The 17,763-nt window shown below is 36.2% G+C and overlaps 1 protein-coding gene across 3 annotated transcripts in view; it reads left to right on the top strand.

Annotated features, from left to right (window-relative positions):
• The window catches only part of d4 (double PHD fingers d4), a 339,869-nt gene that overhangs the window by 37,303 nt on the left and 284,803 nt on the right, over nt 1-17,763 (top strand). For all 3 annotated transcript variants that reach the window (XM_090398857.1, XM_090398855.1, XM_090398856.1), the window contains exon 2: nt 9,811-10,097. In XM_090398857.1, coding sequence (XP_090254983.1) covers nt 9,811-10,097 — 287 coding nt within the window. The remainder of the gene's footprint in view (nt 1-9,810; nt 10,098-17,763) is intronic.

Below are 17,763 nucleotides of genomic sequence, written 5' to 3'. Positions count from 1 at the left end.
AAGATACTTCAGGCGCAAACTTTGTTTGCTCACACTTGGATAAAGGATTAAACTAATTTTATTATACTCTAACCAAGTGAAAAATAAACTTTCAACATCTTTCTCTAAATCCAGAGTAATTTATTAAAAAAGGGTGGCACACCATTTGGCAACTCCTATAGGTAGAGATGATCTGCTAATGCTTCTGCTTGGTATCTCCACTAGGGCCTGGCTCCCACTGAAGAGACCTCAATAAAGGTCGAAACTAGTCTGGGTAGTGGCCCTTCCCTTAATGCATAACATTAGACATATCCGCATGGAGATGTGTTTTGCATTATAGGAGATACTGAGATAGGAGTGTTGGTAGCTTTCTCCACCTTTGCAACGAGTTGCCCTGGTTGTTGTATCACCTTACCCTAGTCCTGAAGATACTTCAGGTGCAAACTTTGTTTGCTCACACTTGGATAAAGGATTAAACTAATTTTATTATACTCTAACCAAGTGAAAAATAAACTTTCAACATCTTTCTCTAAATCCAGAGTAATTTATTAAAAAAGGGTGGCACACCATTTGGCAACTCCTATAGGTAGAGATGATCTGCTACTGCTTCTGCTTGGTATCTCCACTAGGGCCTGGCTCCCACTGAAGAGACCTCAATAAAGGTCGAAACTAGTCTGGGTAGTGGCCCTTCCCTTAATGCATAACATTAGACATATCCGCATGGAGATGTGTTTTGCATTATAGGAGACACTGAGATAGGAGTGTTGGTAGCTTTCTCCACCTTTGCAACGAGTTGCCCTGGTTGTTGTATCACCTTACCCTAGTCCTGAAAATACTTCAGGCGCAAACTTTGTTTGCTCACACTTGGATAAAGGATTAAACTAATTTTATTATAAAGAAAAGTCTCATTGACTGTGTTATTGTTGATAGGGATGTTTTCTCACTGGTGCAGGACACTAGAGTGTACAGTAGATTTGAAATTGGAATTAATCACCATTTAGTCTTGCCCAGGATAAAATTAAATTTCATATTGAAAAGAACATGTAAGAAAGTTTTAAAGCAAATAAAAGTTGAGCAGCTCTCAGATGTGAACTGTATACTAAAATACACCAACATTATTCAAGAAAAAATGAAAGAGTTTGAGAATAGGAATCAAACATTGGAGATTCACTGGCAAGCCCAGAAGAAAACATTGATTGATTCAGCCAGAGAGGCATGTGGTGAGGTTGTTGCAAGAATAAAAAAATCAGAACTCCATGGTGGACACAGGAAGTTAAAGAGACAGTGAAAAGAAAAAGAAGAAAGCATATTAAATATTCCTCGCAAATAAGTCAGCTTGTGCTCTTAGAGAATACAGAGACAAATGTAAGAAAGCTGAACACTGTGTAAAACTAGCTAAACAAAAGTCATGGGAAGACTGGTAAGAACATAAAAAATAAATTTCAAGAAGGTGACAAAATATTCTGTAGGTTGTTGAAGAAGTTCAGAAATGGAGGAAAGAGTGTTGTAAAAGGAATTAGTAACGATAAAAGTGATATGAAAACTGCAGAAAAATTTATCCTTGAAGTATGGAATAATTACTTTGAAAAATTGCTAAATGAAACAATCAGTGACAGCACAGTGGTAAAAAAACACTGATGCTTGAAGTAGAAAAAGCCATCAAAAGCCTGAAATGTGGAAAGGCAGCCAGAGTAGATGATATTTGACCAGAAATGCTCAAGTATGGAGGTATAAAAGTCTTACAGTGGCTGTACTGCATAGTTCAGAAGGCATGGACTGAGTGACGAATTGCAGATGATTGGAGTAGAGCACTCATAGTACCTATATCTTAAGTATTCTGCAAATGATCAAGTTCTTCTCTTAGTAGCAAAAACTTTCCTTCCACTCTCTTCTGTTCCAAGCCTTCTCTTTCAAGGTTGTGTACCTATCTCCATTCAGCATGTCATCTAGCATTGTTTTCCTTACTCTTCCTCTGGGTCTTTTTCCATTTATTTTTCCTTTAATGGCATCTCTGATGATTCCATTTCCTCCCAGAATATGTGCAATCCAGTTTCCCTTTCTTCTTTTTATCCTCTTTAACAGACTTCTTTCTTCTTCTACTCTTTTTAAGACCTATTCCTTAGTTATTTTATCTGTCCATTTGATTTTTTCCATCCTTCCCTTCAGAGAAAATTCTAGTGGCCTTGCCCAGGCTGGCGCTTGTAGTGACAGCACGAATAACACAGGTCTGTAGAATTAATAATAGTGGCAAGTATGGCTATTAGTGATACTGTGGTAATTGCATGAACTGAATGACTTTAGGTTCATGTACCATACGTAATTAAGGACTGAACGCCTTTAGGTCCTCAATGCGAGACAGGGACACATTGCCAAGAGAGTCTGAACTGATTTTATAATAGGTGAAGTTGGGGTGATGAACCTCAAGGTTGATGCAATTGTATACTATAAGAGAGTACTAGTGTGAGTGATGAAACTCAGTGTTGATGCAGGTGTATTTTATAGGCAACCGAGAGTCTGATCCGAAGACTACAGGTTAGTTTTAGCCTACTGATGACTAGTCGTTGCGATAGTAATCCTGCTCAGTATGAGAGGAACTGCAGGTTCGGACACTTGATACATGTGTTTGGTAGAGTGACCAGTGGTGCAAAGCTACCATCCATGGGATTATGCAACGATACCGTTCGTCTCGCACGTTAATTAAAAGGCAGCGCTAGCCGGAGTTGCTTTCGTACCGTCACGGTGCGATCGTTCTGGCGATGAGGCCACTATGGAAGCATCAAGGCAGCCGTTGAGACTATGCGGCAGCTGCTTCCTATGCCGCACCATTCAGGTGTGACATGCGGGCACCAAATCGTCCACAGACGACCTAGGTACTGGTCTGGGTGTCGTGCTTAGAAGAGCAGCCACCATACTGTGATCTATTGAGGCTCATCAAATCCACATCTCAAAGCTTTCCAAAATCTTAATTTCTTCTTTCTTCAATGTCCAAGTTTCAGCTGCATAGAGGACAACACTCCACACATAACATTTTATTAGTCTTTTCTTTAGGTTTCTGTCCATTTTACTTCTGAATAAATTCCATTTTCTATTAAAGGCATCTCTTCCCATTGCTATTCTTGCTTTTATGTCACTTTTCACTGCTAATCACACTTCCTAGATATTTAAATGTCTTTACTTGATTCAATTTTCCCCCATTTATTCTGATATCCATATTTGCCTCTTTCCTTGCTATTTTCATTACCTTTGTTTTTCTTATGTTGATTTTCATTCCATAATTGATACAGGACTCCAGTAATCTTTTCAACAGATGCTGTAGTCCTGTTTCAGTATTTGATAATAATGCCTTGTCATCTGCATATCATATCACAAATATCTGTCTGCCTCCAATCTTTATTCCTTCTTTTGAATTCTCCAGTGCTTCTTTTAACATTGCTTCAGAATACATGTTAAACAAAATTGGTGACAGAGAACAGCCTTGTCTTACTCCATGTCCAATGATACCTGGTTCTGTTGTACCATATGTCTCTCACCATAGCAGTTTGTCCCATGTATAGTGAAATAATTAGTCTTCTGTCTTTCCAATCTATACCAGTCTTTTCCATTACTTCCACCATCTTATCCCATTTTACAAAGTCAAAAGCTTTTTCAAAATCTATATAACAGATATTAACTTCTTTATTCACTTCCAGACTTCTTTCACTTATTATTCTTAACAGTCCAATCGCATCTCTTGTTCCCCTATCCTTCATGAAACCAAACTGATCTTCTCCAAGAAATTCTTCCACCTTAGATGTAATTCTCCATGTTAGAATTCTCATAAGTAGTTTTGATGTATGGGAAATTAGGCTTATTGTTCTAAAATCCTTGCAGTTCACTGCATTATTTTTCTTTGGTATAGGTATAAATATTAAGGTCATAAAATCTTTTGGTAATTCTCCTTTGTTATAAATGAAATTTATTATTTTGGGTATTTCTTCAGTTCCTTTCTTCTGAAGTTGTTTCAGGAATTCTGTAGGTATTTCATCTATTCCTTCTGCCTTTCCCCAGTTTAGTTCTTTAGTGGTCATTTCTACTTCTGTCTTCAAAATCTCTGGGCCTAGATAATCTTCATTTACCTTCTTTATATCTTCTAATGCCAACTCATTTGGTCTATTTTCCTTGTCATATAGATCTTCAATGTATTTGTTCCATCTCACTAGGATTTTATCTTCTTCAATTATGATTTTCCCATTCTTATTTTCTATGCCTCTAGCTCGAATTCCATTTCTCTTGGGATTCATGCTTCTTGCTTTTTTGTACAAAAGATCATACCTTCCCATGCTCTCACAAATTTCCATTTCTTCACATTGTTTTTTAAGCCAATCTTCTCAATTTGTCATTCAGGGTTCTATATTGTATTTTCCCTTCTGGGATGTCTTTATTTTTCCATTTTCTTCTTTCTTCCATTAGAGAAATCATCTCATTAGTTATCCAATGTTTTTTTATTCTTTTAGCTTTTACATATCCAATTTCTTCTTCTGCAATCTTCTTTATTTTCTCTTTAACTTGTTCCCATTTCTTTTCTGGATCTTCAGTTTTGACAAAACTCGTTTCCTCTAATTCTTTCTCCAATCTATTTCCAAATTCCTTGGTATTTTTTAATTTCTCTAAGTTATGTTTTTTTTTTTTCCCTTTTCACAGCTTCTTTTATCTTCTTTAGTTTCACATTTATTTCTATGAATAGTAGATTGTGGTCAGAGTAAATATCAGCACCAGGATACATGCATGCATTTTTTACACTATTCTTGTATATTTGCTTAACTATAATGTAATCAATTTGATACCTTTCCATATCTCCTGGTTTTTTCCATGTGTATAGTCTTCTCTTAGATTTTTTAAACCAAGTATTGGTTTAAAGCGAGCTTGCAGCCATCCCATGGCAGAACATATTGCAAGGGAAAGATGTTAGCAGTGCTTGGGATAAAATCAGCGGGTATCTGAGAAAAGCAATATCAGATTGTGTCCCCATGGTTAGGAGGTCAAACAAGGCAGGCATTAGATGGATGAGCAGTAGTATCAAGCTTGAGCTGCAAAAAAAGAAAATGTTATGGAGAATTTACAAGGAGAAAGGCGATCAGGACACCCATGAGCAGTACAAGGCTCAAGCTAGGAAGGTTACCAGCATAGTAAGAAAAGCTAAATCAGATTATGAGAAGACCTTAGCCAAAGAGATCAAGGGTAATCCCAAAGAGTTCTTCCGCTATGTGGCAAGTAAGAGGAAAAATGACTTCGGAAGGATAACCTTAGTGGGTGCTGATGGTATTGAGGTGACAAAATCAGATGTAATAGTCGAGTTACTGAGTGATCACTTTTCAAAAGTCTATCACCCAAGTGAGGATATCTCTATACCTACAGCAATACCTAATGTGAGAACTGAAGCTAAAGAATCAGAGGTATTAAATATATTGCAAAACTTAAATGCAAACATTGCAGTAGGCTTAGATGGAATATCAGCTCGGGTGTTGCGTGAATGTGCAAATGAATTGTCAGCCCCTCTTACCTGGATATTTAATTTAAGTTTGAACTCTGGTATGGTCCCTAGGGAGTGGAAGTTAGGCAAAGTGGTTCCTTTGCATAAGGGTGGCTCTAAAACTGCGGTATTGAATTACAGACCAATCACCATCTCAGGAGTAGTGGTAAAAGTATTGGAAAAGTTGGTTAAAGACAAAATTCAAGAATGGGTGGATCAGGATATGATACTCTATAGAGGCCAACATGGTTTTCTTAAAGGTAGATCCTGCCTTAGCAATCTATTAACTATTCATAATAGAATAACATCTGAGTTGGACAAAGGAACTGGCTACACAGTGGTACTTCTGGATTTTGCTAAGGCTTTTGACAGGATACCCCATAGAACACTGTTACGCAAATTGGAGCAGATGGGAATGGATATTAAATTGGTGATATGGATAGGAGAATGGCTCAGGGAGAGATACCATAAGGTGGTGTATGGAGGAGCCGAGTCCAGAATGAGGCAGGTAACCAGTGGTGTGCCTCAGGGCTCTGTGCTTGGGCCAATGTTGTTTAATTTGTATATAAATGATATAGGAAACGGCTTAAAAGGAGATATTCAGTTGTTTGCTGATGATGCAAAGTTGTGTAGTGCAATAAAAAAATCAAGCTGATGTTGAAAGTTTTCAGGAGGATTTAAATAAGCTGGTAAAATGGGCAAAAGAAAATGGATGTCAGTTCAATGTGGAAAAGTGTAAAGTCATGCATTTTGGGATTAAAAGATTACCAGCTGTGTACTACATCGATGGAAAGGTACTCCAAGAGATTGATGAGGCTAGGGACTTAGGGGTATTGGTAGATAGGGAGATGAAGTTCAGAGGACACATTGCTAAGGTGTCCAAGATTGCACATAGGATTACTTGGTTGTTGAGGAACACACTGACATCCAGAGATAAAGAGGTTATTATTCCCCTTTATAAAGCATTGATACTTCCACATTTGGATTACTGTGCTCAGGTCTGGTCACCTGGATTCCTTGGAGATGAGGAGGCTGTGGAGAGGGTTCAGAGAAGAGTGACCAAGTTGGTGAGTAATATAAAAAATGCTCCCTACATTGATAGATTGAGAGCTTGTGGATTGCAGAGATTGGTTGATAGGCAAAGAAGAGGGGATATGATAGAAACATTCAAATTACTAAACGGTTTTTATAGGATTGATGCAGGGGAAATGTTTCAGCTGTGTGTGATAGTGATGGAAGAACAAGAGGTCATCTCTAGAAATTAAAGAAGAGTGTGGTTAACAAAGGTGTCAGAACAAGGTTTTTTGCCTGGAGGGTGGTGAATGAGTGGAATTCATTGCTTGACTTAGTTGTGAGCTCTTCGTCTGTAAATGAATTCAAGAAGAGATATGACAGATATTGTTTTGCTAGTTTGGGTCTCCCGCGATGAGTCTACTGACTCCATGGAGATACCCGTAATAATAATAATAAAAGTATTCGTAATTATTAGTTTATTTTCCTTACAGAATTCCACTAACCTTTCCCCTTTCTCATTTCTATTACCTAGTCCGTATCTTCTTGCTACACTCCCATTCTCATCTTCTCCCACAACTTCATTCCAGTCTCTCTTTATAATCATATAGTCTTTGCTTTTTTCTTCCTTAATTAATTCTTGTAGTTGTTCGTGCATTTCCTCATGAATCTGAATGGTCACCATGTATAAAAAGAGAAATAAAATGAATGTGAGACTTACAGAGGCATTTCTCTACTAAGTATGCTTGCATAAATTTTTACCAGGAAGGCCTGGTAAAATTTATGCAAGTATACTTGAGAAACGGTTGCAAAGGATTTTAGAAGGGAAGCTTGGAGAAGAACAGGCTGGATTCAGGCCAAATAGAGGCTGGTTTACATAAACTGAAAATCTTATCTTTCAGGATCAGATTTTCACTTTATGACAAATAGTTGAGAAATCGTGGAAATATAACAAAGATCTGTATTTAAGTTTTGTAGATCTGGAAAAGGCATATGACAAGTTGCCAAGAGAAAAGTTATTCAAAATGCTACAGTTGTATTGTGTAAATGGGACATTATATCAAGCAATACTTAGTCTTTATTTGAGTTTTAAGTTAGCAGTTAGAATTGAAGGAAGTACAGGAAGATGGTTTAATGTTAAATCAAGTGTCAGACAAGGATGTACATTATCCCCTGTGTTATTCATTATCTATATGGATCACATTATGAAGGAAAGTGGTATTAAACATGATATCAGAATTGGAGATGTTAATGTCAGTTCTTTGCATTATACAGATGATGTTATACTTCTAAATAAATCTGGTACAAGTTTGCAAGATTCTCTGACCAAATTGAATAACTGTTGTAATAGATATGGTAAGAAGGTCTGCAATTACAAGACAAAGACAAAGAAAATAGGCAGAAGCATTGAAAATATCAACTGCATTGTGAATGGAGAACCTATAGAACAAGTAAAACATTTCAGCTACTTAGGCACAATTTTTAATGAAGATGGTAAATTCAATATAGAAATAGGCAACAGAATCAACAAAGCTGGTATGGTATGGTAGGAAGTCAACTGAATAAATTTATATGAAATGGGAGAGAAATTAGTTCAAAACACTAAATTTGCTGTATACAAGACAGTGTTCAAACCACTTTTAACTTATGGATCTGAGAGCTGTTAGAAATAAAACACTTGATCAAAGATATGATCTTTGATCAAGTGTTGACTGCAAACTTGACTGCAGATATGAGAGTCCTCAGAAAGATCAGGGACATGAACAGATGTCATCATTGGCAATATCATATTAAAAAACAAGGATATTAGGAAAGAACTTGACATTGTTAGCAGAGTTAATCTCAGGTGGTATGGTCACTTAAACAGAATGGGAGAGAAAAGATTAGCAAAACAAGTGTTCTCTGCAAGGTTGTCAGCAAAACGACCCAGTAGTACTACAAGATATAGCTGGATTGATACAGTAAAAAGTGCTTTAGAAGACAGACATATAAGATCTGATAATGTTGGAGTCTTGACAGGTAACAGATTGATTTGGAGGAAAATTGTAGATAGGAAGTTAGTGGTGATGTAAATTTTTCATGTAGCACTATCATATCCTGTACACCCCTTGAGGGTGCATGGCAGAAATTTGATGATGATGATGACTGTGTTTGCCTTCCTTCTGGTGCACCTGAATGCTTTGGTGACCAAGGAAAATATTGGTGTAGCAATTTAATAACCACCATCATCAAATTCCTGATATGTACCCTCAATGTGTTACTGGATAAATATGATAGTACTACATGAAAAATATACTTCATTACTAACTTCCAATCAACGATTTTCCTTTTTACAGTATCAATCCATCTGCATCTTCGTCTTGCAAAAAATACTTGTTTCTGCTAACCTTTCTTCTCCCATTCAGTTTAAGTGACCATACTACCTGATATTAGCTGTACTAATACATCCCTGAATGCTAACAATGGCAAGTTCTTTCCTAATATCCTCATTTTTAATGTGATACTGCCATTGATGCCATCTATGGTCATCTATAATCTCTGGTGGTAGGGTAACTTAAACAGAATGATTAGCAAAACAAGTGTTCTCTGCTAGGTTGGCAGGAAAAAGACCAAGATATAGGTGGATTGATACAGTAAAAAGTGCCTTAGAAGATAGAAATGTAACATCTGATAGAGTCTTTACAGGTAACAGTTTAATTTAGAAGAAAATTGTAGATAGGAAGTTAGTGGTGATGTGAGTTTTTCATGTAGTACTTTCATATTCTGTACACCCCTTGGTACATGTCAAGAATTTGATGATGAGGGTTCTGTGGAATATAGCTTAAGAAACACTACTTGACAGCTTACGATCATGTTTAGCACACAGGTATATTAAATATTCTGCAAATGGGTAGTTCTTCATGTGGTACTATCATATCCCATGCACCTCTTGAGGGTACATGTCAAGAATTTGATGATGATATCCAGCCCATAGGGTCACCATATTAGCACAGTAGCTCTATTTCAGTTATAATTTGAATATTTTCTAATGATTTAGTTGAGTGCTCATGTGCTTGTCATAGGTAAAATTTGTGCTCTGAAGATGCTGGGTAGAAAACCAGCAAAATAGTACGTTCAGTAAAATAATTTACTTTTGATTTTCTTGGTTTTGTTTATACTGTCAAGTGCTATTATTAATAATCAACAGCCCCTAAGCCTTTCTATTCATATACTTTTACAGTGCAACCTGCAATGTATTATTGCATTACAGGTTGCACTCTGATAATTAGCTCACACTGTTTTTTTATTAATTTTTTTTATTTTTTATACAGCGTTTTGAGTGACCCATTCTATAAAGATGCAATAGAAAATTCAGCTAGTTATAATACTCGACTATGTATGGAACGAAAGATGCGCTTACCATTTCTGGATGCACAAACTGGAGTAGCCCAAAGTGATTGTGTACTATGGATGCAGAAGTGGCAGAGAATGCCAGGAATAACTCAAGGCCAGATATATACTTATCCTGCAAAAAGGTGGAGAAAGAAAAGAAGACAGTATTTAATGAATGACCGTTACCTTACACGATATGCTAAGGAAGCAGACACAAATGAAGCAGGTAAGAGTACTTCGTTTTAAACTGCATAAAGCAACATCACTTATCAAATAAATATTTTAATAAGATGACCTAAATAATTTCAGTTATCAGTGATATCATCACTTTTTTTTCCCCTTCCATAGATGTCTTTTTGCAGTTTCATTAAACAAACAAACAAAAAAAAAATGAAGCGATGGTTAATTCTTTATTATTATTATTATTTAAAAACATAGTTTTGATTTCTTCATTGCACATTTTGTTTTATTTTATTTTTTTATGTTAAGCTCATGGTAACAATTTTATTAGCATGACATTTAAGTCAGCATAAATTTTTTTTTTTCTCGGTATGTAGCAGGGATTTCCAATGGACTGTATTTGGATGACCATCAATCAATTTTTCTTGTACTTAAGGGTTTCATTGTTAATCTGTTAAAAAAAAAGTAATTAATTTAATTTTCCAGTTTTCAACTTGTTAGTTTGACATCTGACATTTGAAAAGTTCATTGGTAGTGACTTGACAGTAAGAATAGTCAGTGAACACTCTTTCTTTATGCCACTATTGATAGTCAAGTTGTCTCTTCTGTGAGCATGAGCAATTCCATGAAATATAATTATTATCATCATCATATTCTTGACATGTATCCTTAAGGAGTGTACAGGATATTGCAATAGTACTATATGAAAGATATGGAAAGACAGAAATATTTCTAACACTGCTAGATATAAACTAGTGAATACCCTTGTTTTCTCAATTGTTCTCTATTGTGCAGAATCTTGGACACTTGGTAAGAGAGACAAAGAGACACTTGACAGCTTTGAAATGTGGTGCTTAAGAAGGATGTTGAACGTCTCATGGATGGATAAGAATCAATGTCAGTATTCTCAATCAGTTAAACATCAAAGAGATTGAGTGACATTGTCAACAAGAAGATACTTCAATATTTTGGTCATATATCATGATGAGATGGTGATAACATTGAGAAGGAAATAATGCAAGGAAAAGTAGGAGGGAAATGCAGGAAAGGAAGATCAAGAGCAAAGTGGGATAGATCATATCCAAAGGATCTCAAGACTTCCTTGGAAGAAGCAACTGCCATGTCAAGAGATAGTAGATGGAGCAGTGGCGGCCCATACATAAACATTGCGACACTGCAGCACCCCTAAGGAAAAAATGAAAAAATTAAATTTTGTTTGTGTTTATAAATAATAACAATGCAATACAACATGTTAAAGGTTACAGCTTATGTTTCGACATTGATTGAATAGTTAATAATTGGAATTGTTCGATTAACGCTTTAGATTATGAAACAAATGCACTACAATCTAAAGTGTCCATATTATCACATTCAACCAATTGCAGCCAGACTCACCGATTTTTGTTTGTGCTTCTCATTGCACGTAACTAGTGAATCTGACGCTGCTCTTTCGGCAGCGTATAGTATGCTTGCGCACGTTAGTTTTGTGAGATACAAAAGAGGAACTATTTTTTGCATTCTTATTTTATTTTGTTAAAATAACATATAATTATTTATTTATTATAGATGCAAGGCTGAATTATGACTAGTGTCACTGTTGAAAATATGAAAAGAATTATATTTTTTCAATTATCGTTACACAAAACAAATACACCGCGATCTAATGCAGTGTGAGAATGATCGTGCCAATTGCAGGTAGACTCGCCAATATTCGTTTACGCTTGACACTGCACTTTGGGCAGTGTATCGTATGCTTGTGCTTATTATTTCTGTGAGATACGAAACTTTTATTATTGGTGTTTGTTCGTGGTGAGAGTGAAATATTTTTAATAAAGCAATTTTTTAACATGTAAATTTATTTATTAATAAATTGGTTACTGATTAGGAAAAAAATAATTTTTTTAAAAATTTTATTTTGTATATGCAGTACCCCCACTTAAAATTTTCACCGGCCACCACTGAGATGGAGAAACATAGTTGCAAGGTCGCGAGTCCTCAGGCATAAGGAGATCAATGAAGATAAACTATATGAAAAGTCATTACCAACTTCCTATCAACAATTTTCCAGTCAACAACTTTATCAAGACTAGTACTGTCAGACCTTATATTTCAGTCTTCTAAGGCACTTCTATACTATCTTTGGATGCTTTGATCTCTTTTTGAAAGGTTTTACTACTTCTACAGGTTTTTCCATTCAAGATGCAGCTGATGTTTCTAACATCCCTGCTTATTTTCATCAAAAACCTTTCTGTTCCTTTCATGACTATACCACCTGAGATTAGCTCTGTTCACCCATTCCTGAATACTAAAAGTGTCAAGTTCCTTCCTAATATATCATTTTTAGTATGATTCTGTCATTGATGGCATCTATTCACACACCACTAATTTTCCTCAGAACTCTTATCTTTACGATCTGTAGTCTCTGTGCCAGCCTAGTTGGCCGAGTTGTTAGCATATCTGCTGTCCAGCCAAAAGGCTGCGGGTTGGAATCCCGCCGTTGTCATGGATGTTTGTGATTGTCTGTAAAAATACTAGTGGTGAGCGCTAGATGGCGTTGGTGGATTGAGTGGTGGAGACAGGATTGTAGGGTAGGTGCCCTCCCTCGATGAGTCTTTGGACTCCCTGGAGGTGTCACGTAATAATAATATAATAATATATAATATATCACTAATACTGTGTTATATAATAGCTACTCTAGTGTTTGACTAATTCCTCTCTTATTCCATATACATTTATATGAATTAACTTTTTATTCCATATAAATGTATAAATGGTTCTCCACTATACCTGTTTTGCTAATTCTGTTGTCTGTTTCCATGTATAATTTGCCAAAAAATTGTCTTCACTAAAAATTGTTATGAAATATCAGAAATATTTTATCACTTCTGTAGGTTTTCCATTCAAGATGCAGCTGACGTTTCTAATGTCTCTGCTTATTTTATAGTATTTCTCTTTTTATTATTGATATTCATACCAAGTTTTTTTTTAAATGTATGGGAAATATATGACTCCTGTGTGTCATTTCTGGTCTAGCCCCCATTGATAAGACCTGAATAAATGTCGAAACAAGTCTGGGTAGTGGCTCTTCCCATAATAAATAGCAATATACATGTCTGTATGAATATGTACCTTGCATTATGGGATACTAAGGCAATTGATGTGAAGTCATCATATACAGGTAGCTGAATATATACTACACCCTCTGTCCAAAAAGAAATCAAACTTTTGATAGAAAATAAAACACAGGCCAGTTATAATTATCCAAATCATTTATTTCAATTAATATACTCTCCTTCAGCTTTGATACAGCATTTGGCATGGTCAATTAATTCGTTAAATGAGTTTTTTATGTTGGTTTTTGGGATACTGTTGAGGGTTGTGGTTTACCGCCGCTTGAACGTTTTCAGTGGTGTTATATCCCTTTCCTTTCATTGGCAAATGTGAAGTCAGGGGAAGAGAAAGAAATCACAGGGTATTAAATCAAGTGAATACGGTAAGTGATCCAACGCATTAACTTGGTTTTTTGCTCAAAAACTGTCTCACAATGTTCGAACGGTGAGATGGTACATTATCGTGCAAAAGTGACAAGCTGCCTGCATCATGATATTCATGCCGTATGCAAGAATTCTCACTATCAATCACTTCAAAACTTCAGATAAAAGTCACCATTGAAGGCTAGGTAGAACGAATTCTTTGTGGATAATGCCCTTGGAATCGTAGAAACAAATCGGCATTGTCTTTATTTTTGACTTCTCCAAGCGACTTTTTTTCCGGATGTCCCTCTTATGGTGGTCTCCGCTCGGCACTCTGGCACTTTGTTTCAGACTCATACTCAAAACACCATGTTTCATCACCAGTAATGATCGTTTCAAGGAAGTTTGAGTCCTTACAAGTGGTTTGAATGAGGTCCTTGCAGTGTTCAATTAGATACATTTTTTGGTCGTCGGTCAACTTGTGGGGAACAAATCACGAATTCAATTTACGAAGGCCCAAACTCTTGGTCAAAATGTTGTGCACAGTTGATTTTGGAATCCCAATTCATCTTCAATCAATCTCACAGACGATTTCGTTTTCTTTGATGAAATTACGCACTTTTTGGATGTTAACTTCACTCAGTCCAGTTTTTGGACGGCCTAGCTTTTTGTCGTTCTCAAGTGTCTCACGATCACTTTGAAATCACTTAAACCACTCGTAAACTTGAGTACAGGATAAGCATTCATCACCATATGCTTTTTTGTTAAGCATTTGATGTGTTTTGGTAAAACGTTTACCAATTTTAACACAAAAGTCAATTGCAGCTGTCTGTTTAAAACTCATTTTCCGACCGTTCGTCAAAACACGCTGTTACTCTTGGCACTGTAACTCGGCTTCTAATGAAACAAATGTCATAAACAGTCGACACAACACTGATGAAGGTTGCCACTTTCGACAACAAAAAGATAGAATAGGTGGCGGCACCAGTTTCTTCTATTTTTGAAAAGTTCGGTTTCTTTTTGGACAGAGGGTATATATACAAGTAGCTGAATCGTGAAGTTACTTCACACGCAAACTTTGTTTGCTTGCACTTGGATAAAGGATGAAACCAAGATTAAAATTTCTTAGCATCTTTAATTTATCATACCATGTTTCTTGCAGCAGTTCTTAATTTAGTTCAGAATTCTTGCAGCCTTGTATTGGATATAAGAGAATAACATCATCTGCATAATGTGAAGATCTGAGATTGACACCTTTGATTTTGATATCAATACTCAAGCCACTTTCCTTCATAATGAGATACCTAGATGAATAATAACAGTGGATATAATGCACACCATTGTCTCACCCTTGATTTTACACCAAACCATCTTCCTGTACTTCCTGCAATTCTGACTTGTGACTTATAACTCAGATACAGACTATGCAATGCTCTGTATAATTGTCCCATTTATACCACATAATTGTTGCATTTAGAATAACTTTTCTCTTGGCACTTCTTTCTACATCTTTTCGATCTACAAAACTTAAATACAGTTTTGTAGATTAGAAACTTAAATACATGTTTTAAAGTGGAAATATGATCGTGAAAAACTCTATTTGACCCAAATTCAGCTTGTTCTTTTTCAATTTTACCTTCCACATTTGTTTTTGTCTCTTCAAGTATGCTTGCATAAATCTCACCTAGAACACTGAGTGGAGAAATTTCTCTCTAATTCTTACATTCAGGTTTACTTCCCTTTTTATAGATGGAATGTGGAATGCAGATGGATGTGAAATTGAACCTGTCATTAATGTGTCAGGAGGCTTTCCAGTCAACTTGGACATAATTCTGACACCATATACTATGCCTGGTTGTGCCTGAAGAGTGAGTCTGAGTAGTAGTGTATGGCATGTACTGTTGAGGGTACATTTTGGCATGGGAGACTGGTTGCTCTCTGTATGGGTGTCATATCCAAGAGCATCTCCTTTTACTGTATTGCATATCCCTTCTTTGTTCTTCCATCTAACTATAAAAAAGCCAGTAATGAAACAAACAGTGACAATGAACATTAACAAGTTAATCTCCCTCGAAAACCATTCCCTACAAAAAAAAAAAAAAAAAAAAAAAAAACATTTACACATCCACTTTGCTAACATCTGTGGCATTAACCCTACATAAATGATGTTCATCATCATTTAGTCATCCAGACCAGATCTCTTACTCTTGATAGAATCTCATATTACAGCTACATCACCTACTATCCCTTTAGTGTCCAAATTTCATGCTTCATGATTCCTTTCAACGCAAAGATGGTACCTGTGCCTTTGTGAGATCCGACTGTGCTTGTCAGAGATGGCTAATTTAGAATCCTCTATTTTTGATCTCCTCTGACTCAAAGTTTCTTTGGCCCAATTAGTAACATCCATTTGCTGCATTTATTAATCTCCAAACTCTAAAAAACACTCTGACCACTTCATTTTCTTTTCCATGAAGCTCTATCATAGCTATCCAAATATTGCGAAGTGATCATTGTGACCTTAACGTCCAGAACTCCAACTGGCTTCCCCCCTTTTCCAACACTGCCAGATGAGATGCAGAAGCTTTTGCAGTTAGCAATGACCTGTAAATCGTACAATTACTTTCCTGAATTCCTGATGATCCTCTTCACCCTTCTAATCTTCTTGACATCTTTTTTAACCAGTTCTTGTTCCACATACATTGTAGAGATCACCTCCTTGGTAACTCAGATCACAGTTTTCTGCAAATCTCTTCATTCACAGAATACCCTTCCTCCATCCATTCCCAGTGTCATGTCCTTTGGCACTACAAAGGTACTTAGGATGATCTAAAGAATTTCTGCACCTCCTTCCCATGATCTGACATACTTCTACTCTTCTGACACAAACACCAGCTCTGAGCGAGTCACAGAAATTCTCACTGGTATGGTCTCCATTCCCCCATTCTAGTTTCCAAACTGTGGTTCAGAAACAGAATGTGAAAAAACTCAACTTACTGCAGGTGGCCTTGCATCAAGAACCTCAGCTTTGTGCTCAAGTTGTGCTGAAGCACTCAATAAATGCAAAACATTTGTCAGCAAATCTGAATCCAACTTCATAAATGCCAACAGCAGAAAATTTGCTTCCTGTCCCAATGGAAGCCATTCCTTCTGGTCTCTCATGAAACTCTCATCTTACCGGCTATAAATGAAGTTTTAGATACGATGCCTGGCCCAGGTAAAAGTAATATGGCATCGTCAATAGTTCAGTATCAACAGGAATTGATGAAATGGCAAAGGACTGAGACAATTTTACGTGACAACGAAGCTTTGTTAATGGCTTACATGCGTATTATAAATACTGATGAAGAAATGATCAAAGAGTTTCTATTTGCTGAACAACTGAAAATGTATACAAAGGTTGTTAAAGACTTTTTTAATGCTAAAAACATTCCGCACACATATTATTGCATGTGCAACTGATGGAGCACCTGCTATGATTGGTCATTACTGTGGATTTATGGCACATTTAAAAGAAGCAGTTCCAAATATCTTAACAATTCACTGCATTCTTCATACACAGCACTTAGCTGCAAAAGATCTTAGTGGCATACTACATAAGACTTTGGATGATGTCATCCAAACAGTGAATAAAATAAAAGCCCAGTCACTGAATACCTGTGTTTTTTGGCAACTTTGCCATGGTAATGAAGAAGAATTTGAGTGTCTTTTGCTTCACACTGAAATTAGATGGCTCTCAAATGGAAACTGTCTGCTGAGCTTTAATGATACTCTATGATACTGTTTTGGAGTTTCTTAATCACATGATGAGAACGTGTACTGTTCTAAAAAAGGAAAAGGTTGACATCACATATCTTTCCGATATTTTTACCAAATGAAATGAGGTTAACATCAAATTGCAGGGAAGCAACATGAATCTTATTAAAGCAAAGGGAATTCTAAATGTTTTTATCAGAAAATTAACATTCTACAAGCAGAGCAAAGCATTGCAAGACAAGATTTTCTGCAGTTCCCAAGTCTACAAATAATAGATGATGATTTAATATTAGATACAGATTTGGATTGTTATTGTTCCCATCTTCTGACACTGAAAGAAGACTTGATGATCAGATTCAAAGACTTTGATGAGCTTAAAATTACCGATTGGGTCATGAATCCATTTCTTTCTGATGCCACTTCTGTTCATCCAAATTTGTGTGAAGAATAATAAAATTACTGCTCGTTGCTTTTCCTTCTTCA

Source organism: Typopeltis vanoorti, chromosome 10, assembly GCF_054136105.1.
Source record: "Typopeltis vanoorti isolate ZY-2024b chromosome 10, IOZ_Tvanoo_1.0, whole genome shotgun sequence".
NCBI lineage: Eukaryota > Metazoa > Arthropoda > Arachnida > Uropygi > Thelyphonidae > Typopeltis > Typopeltis vanoorti.
Note: the sequence above shows the minus strand (reverse complement) of the source record. Positions and strands in the feature narration are given on the sequence as shown.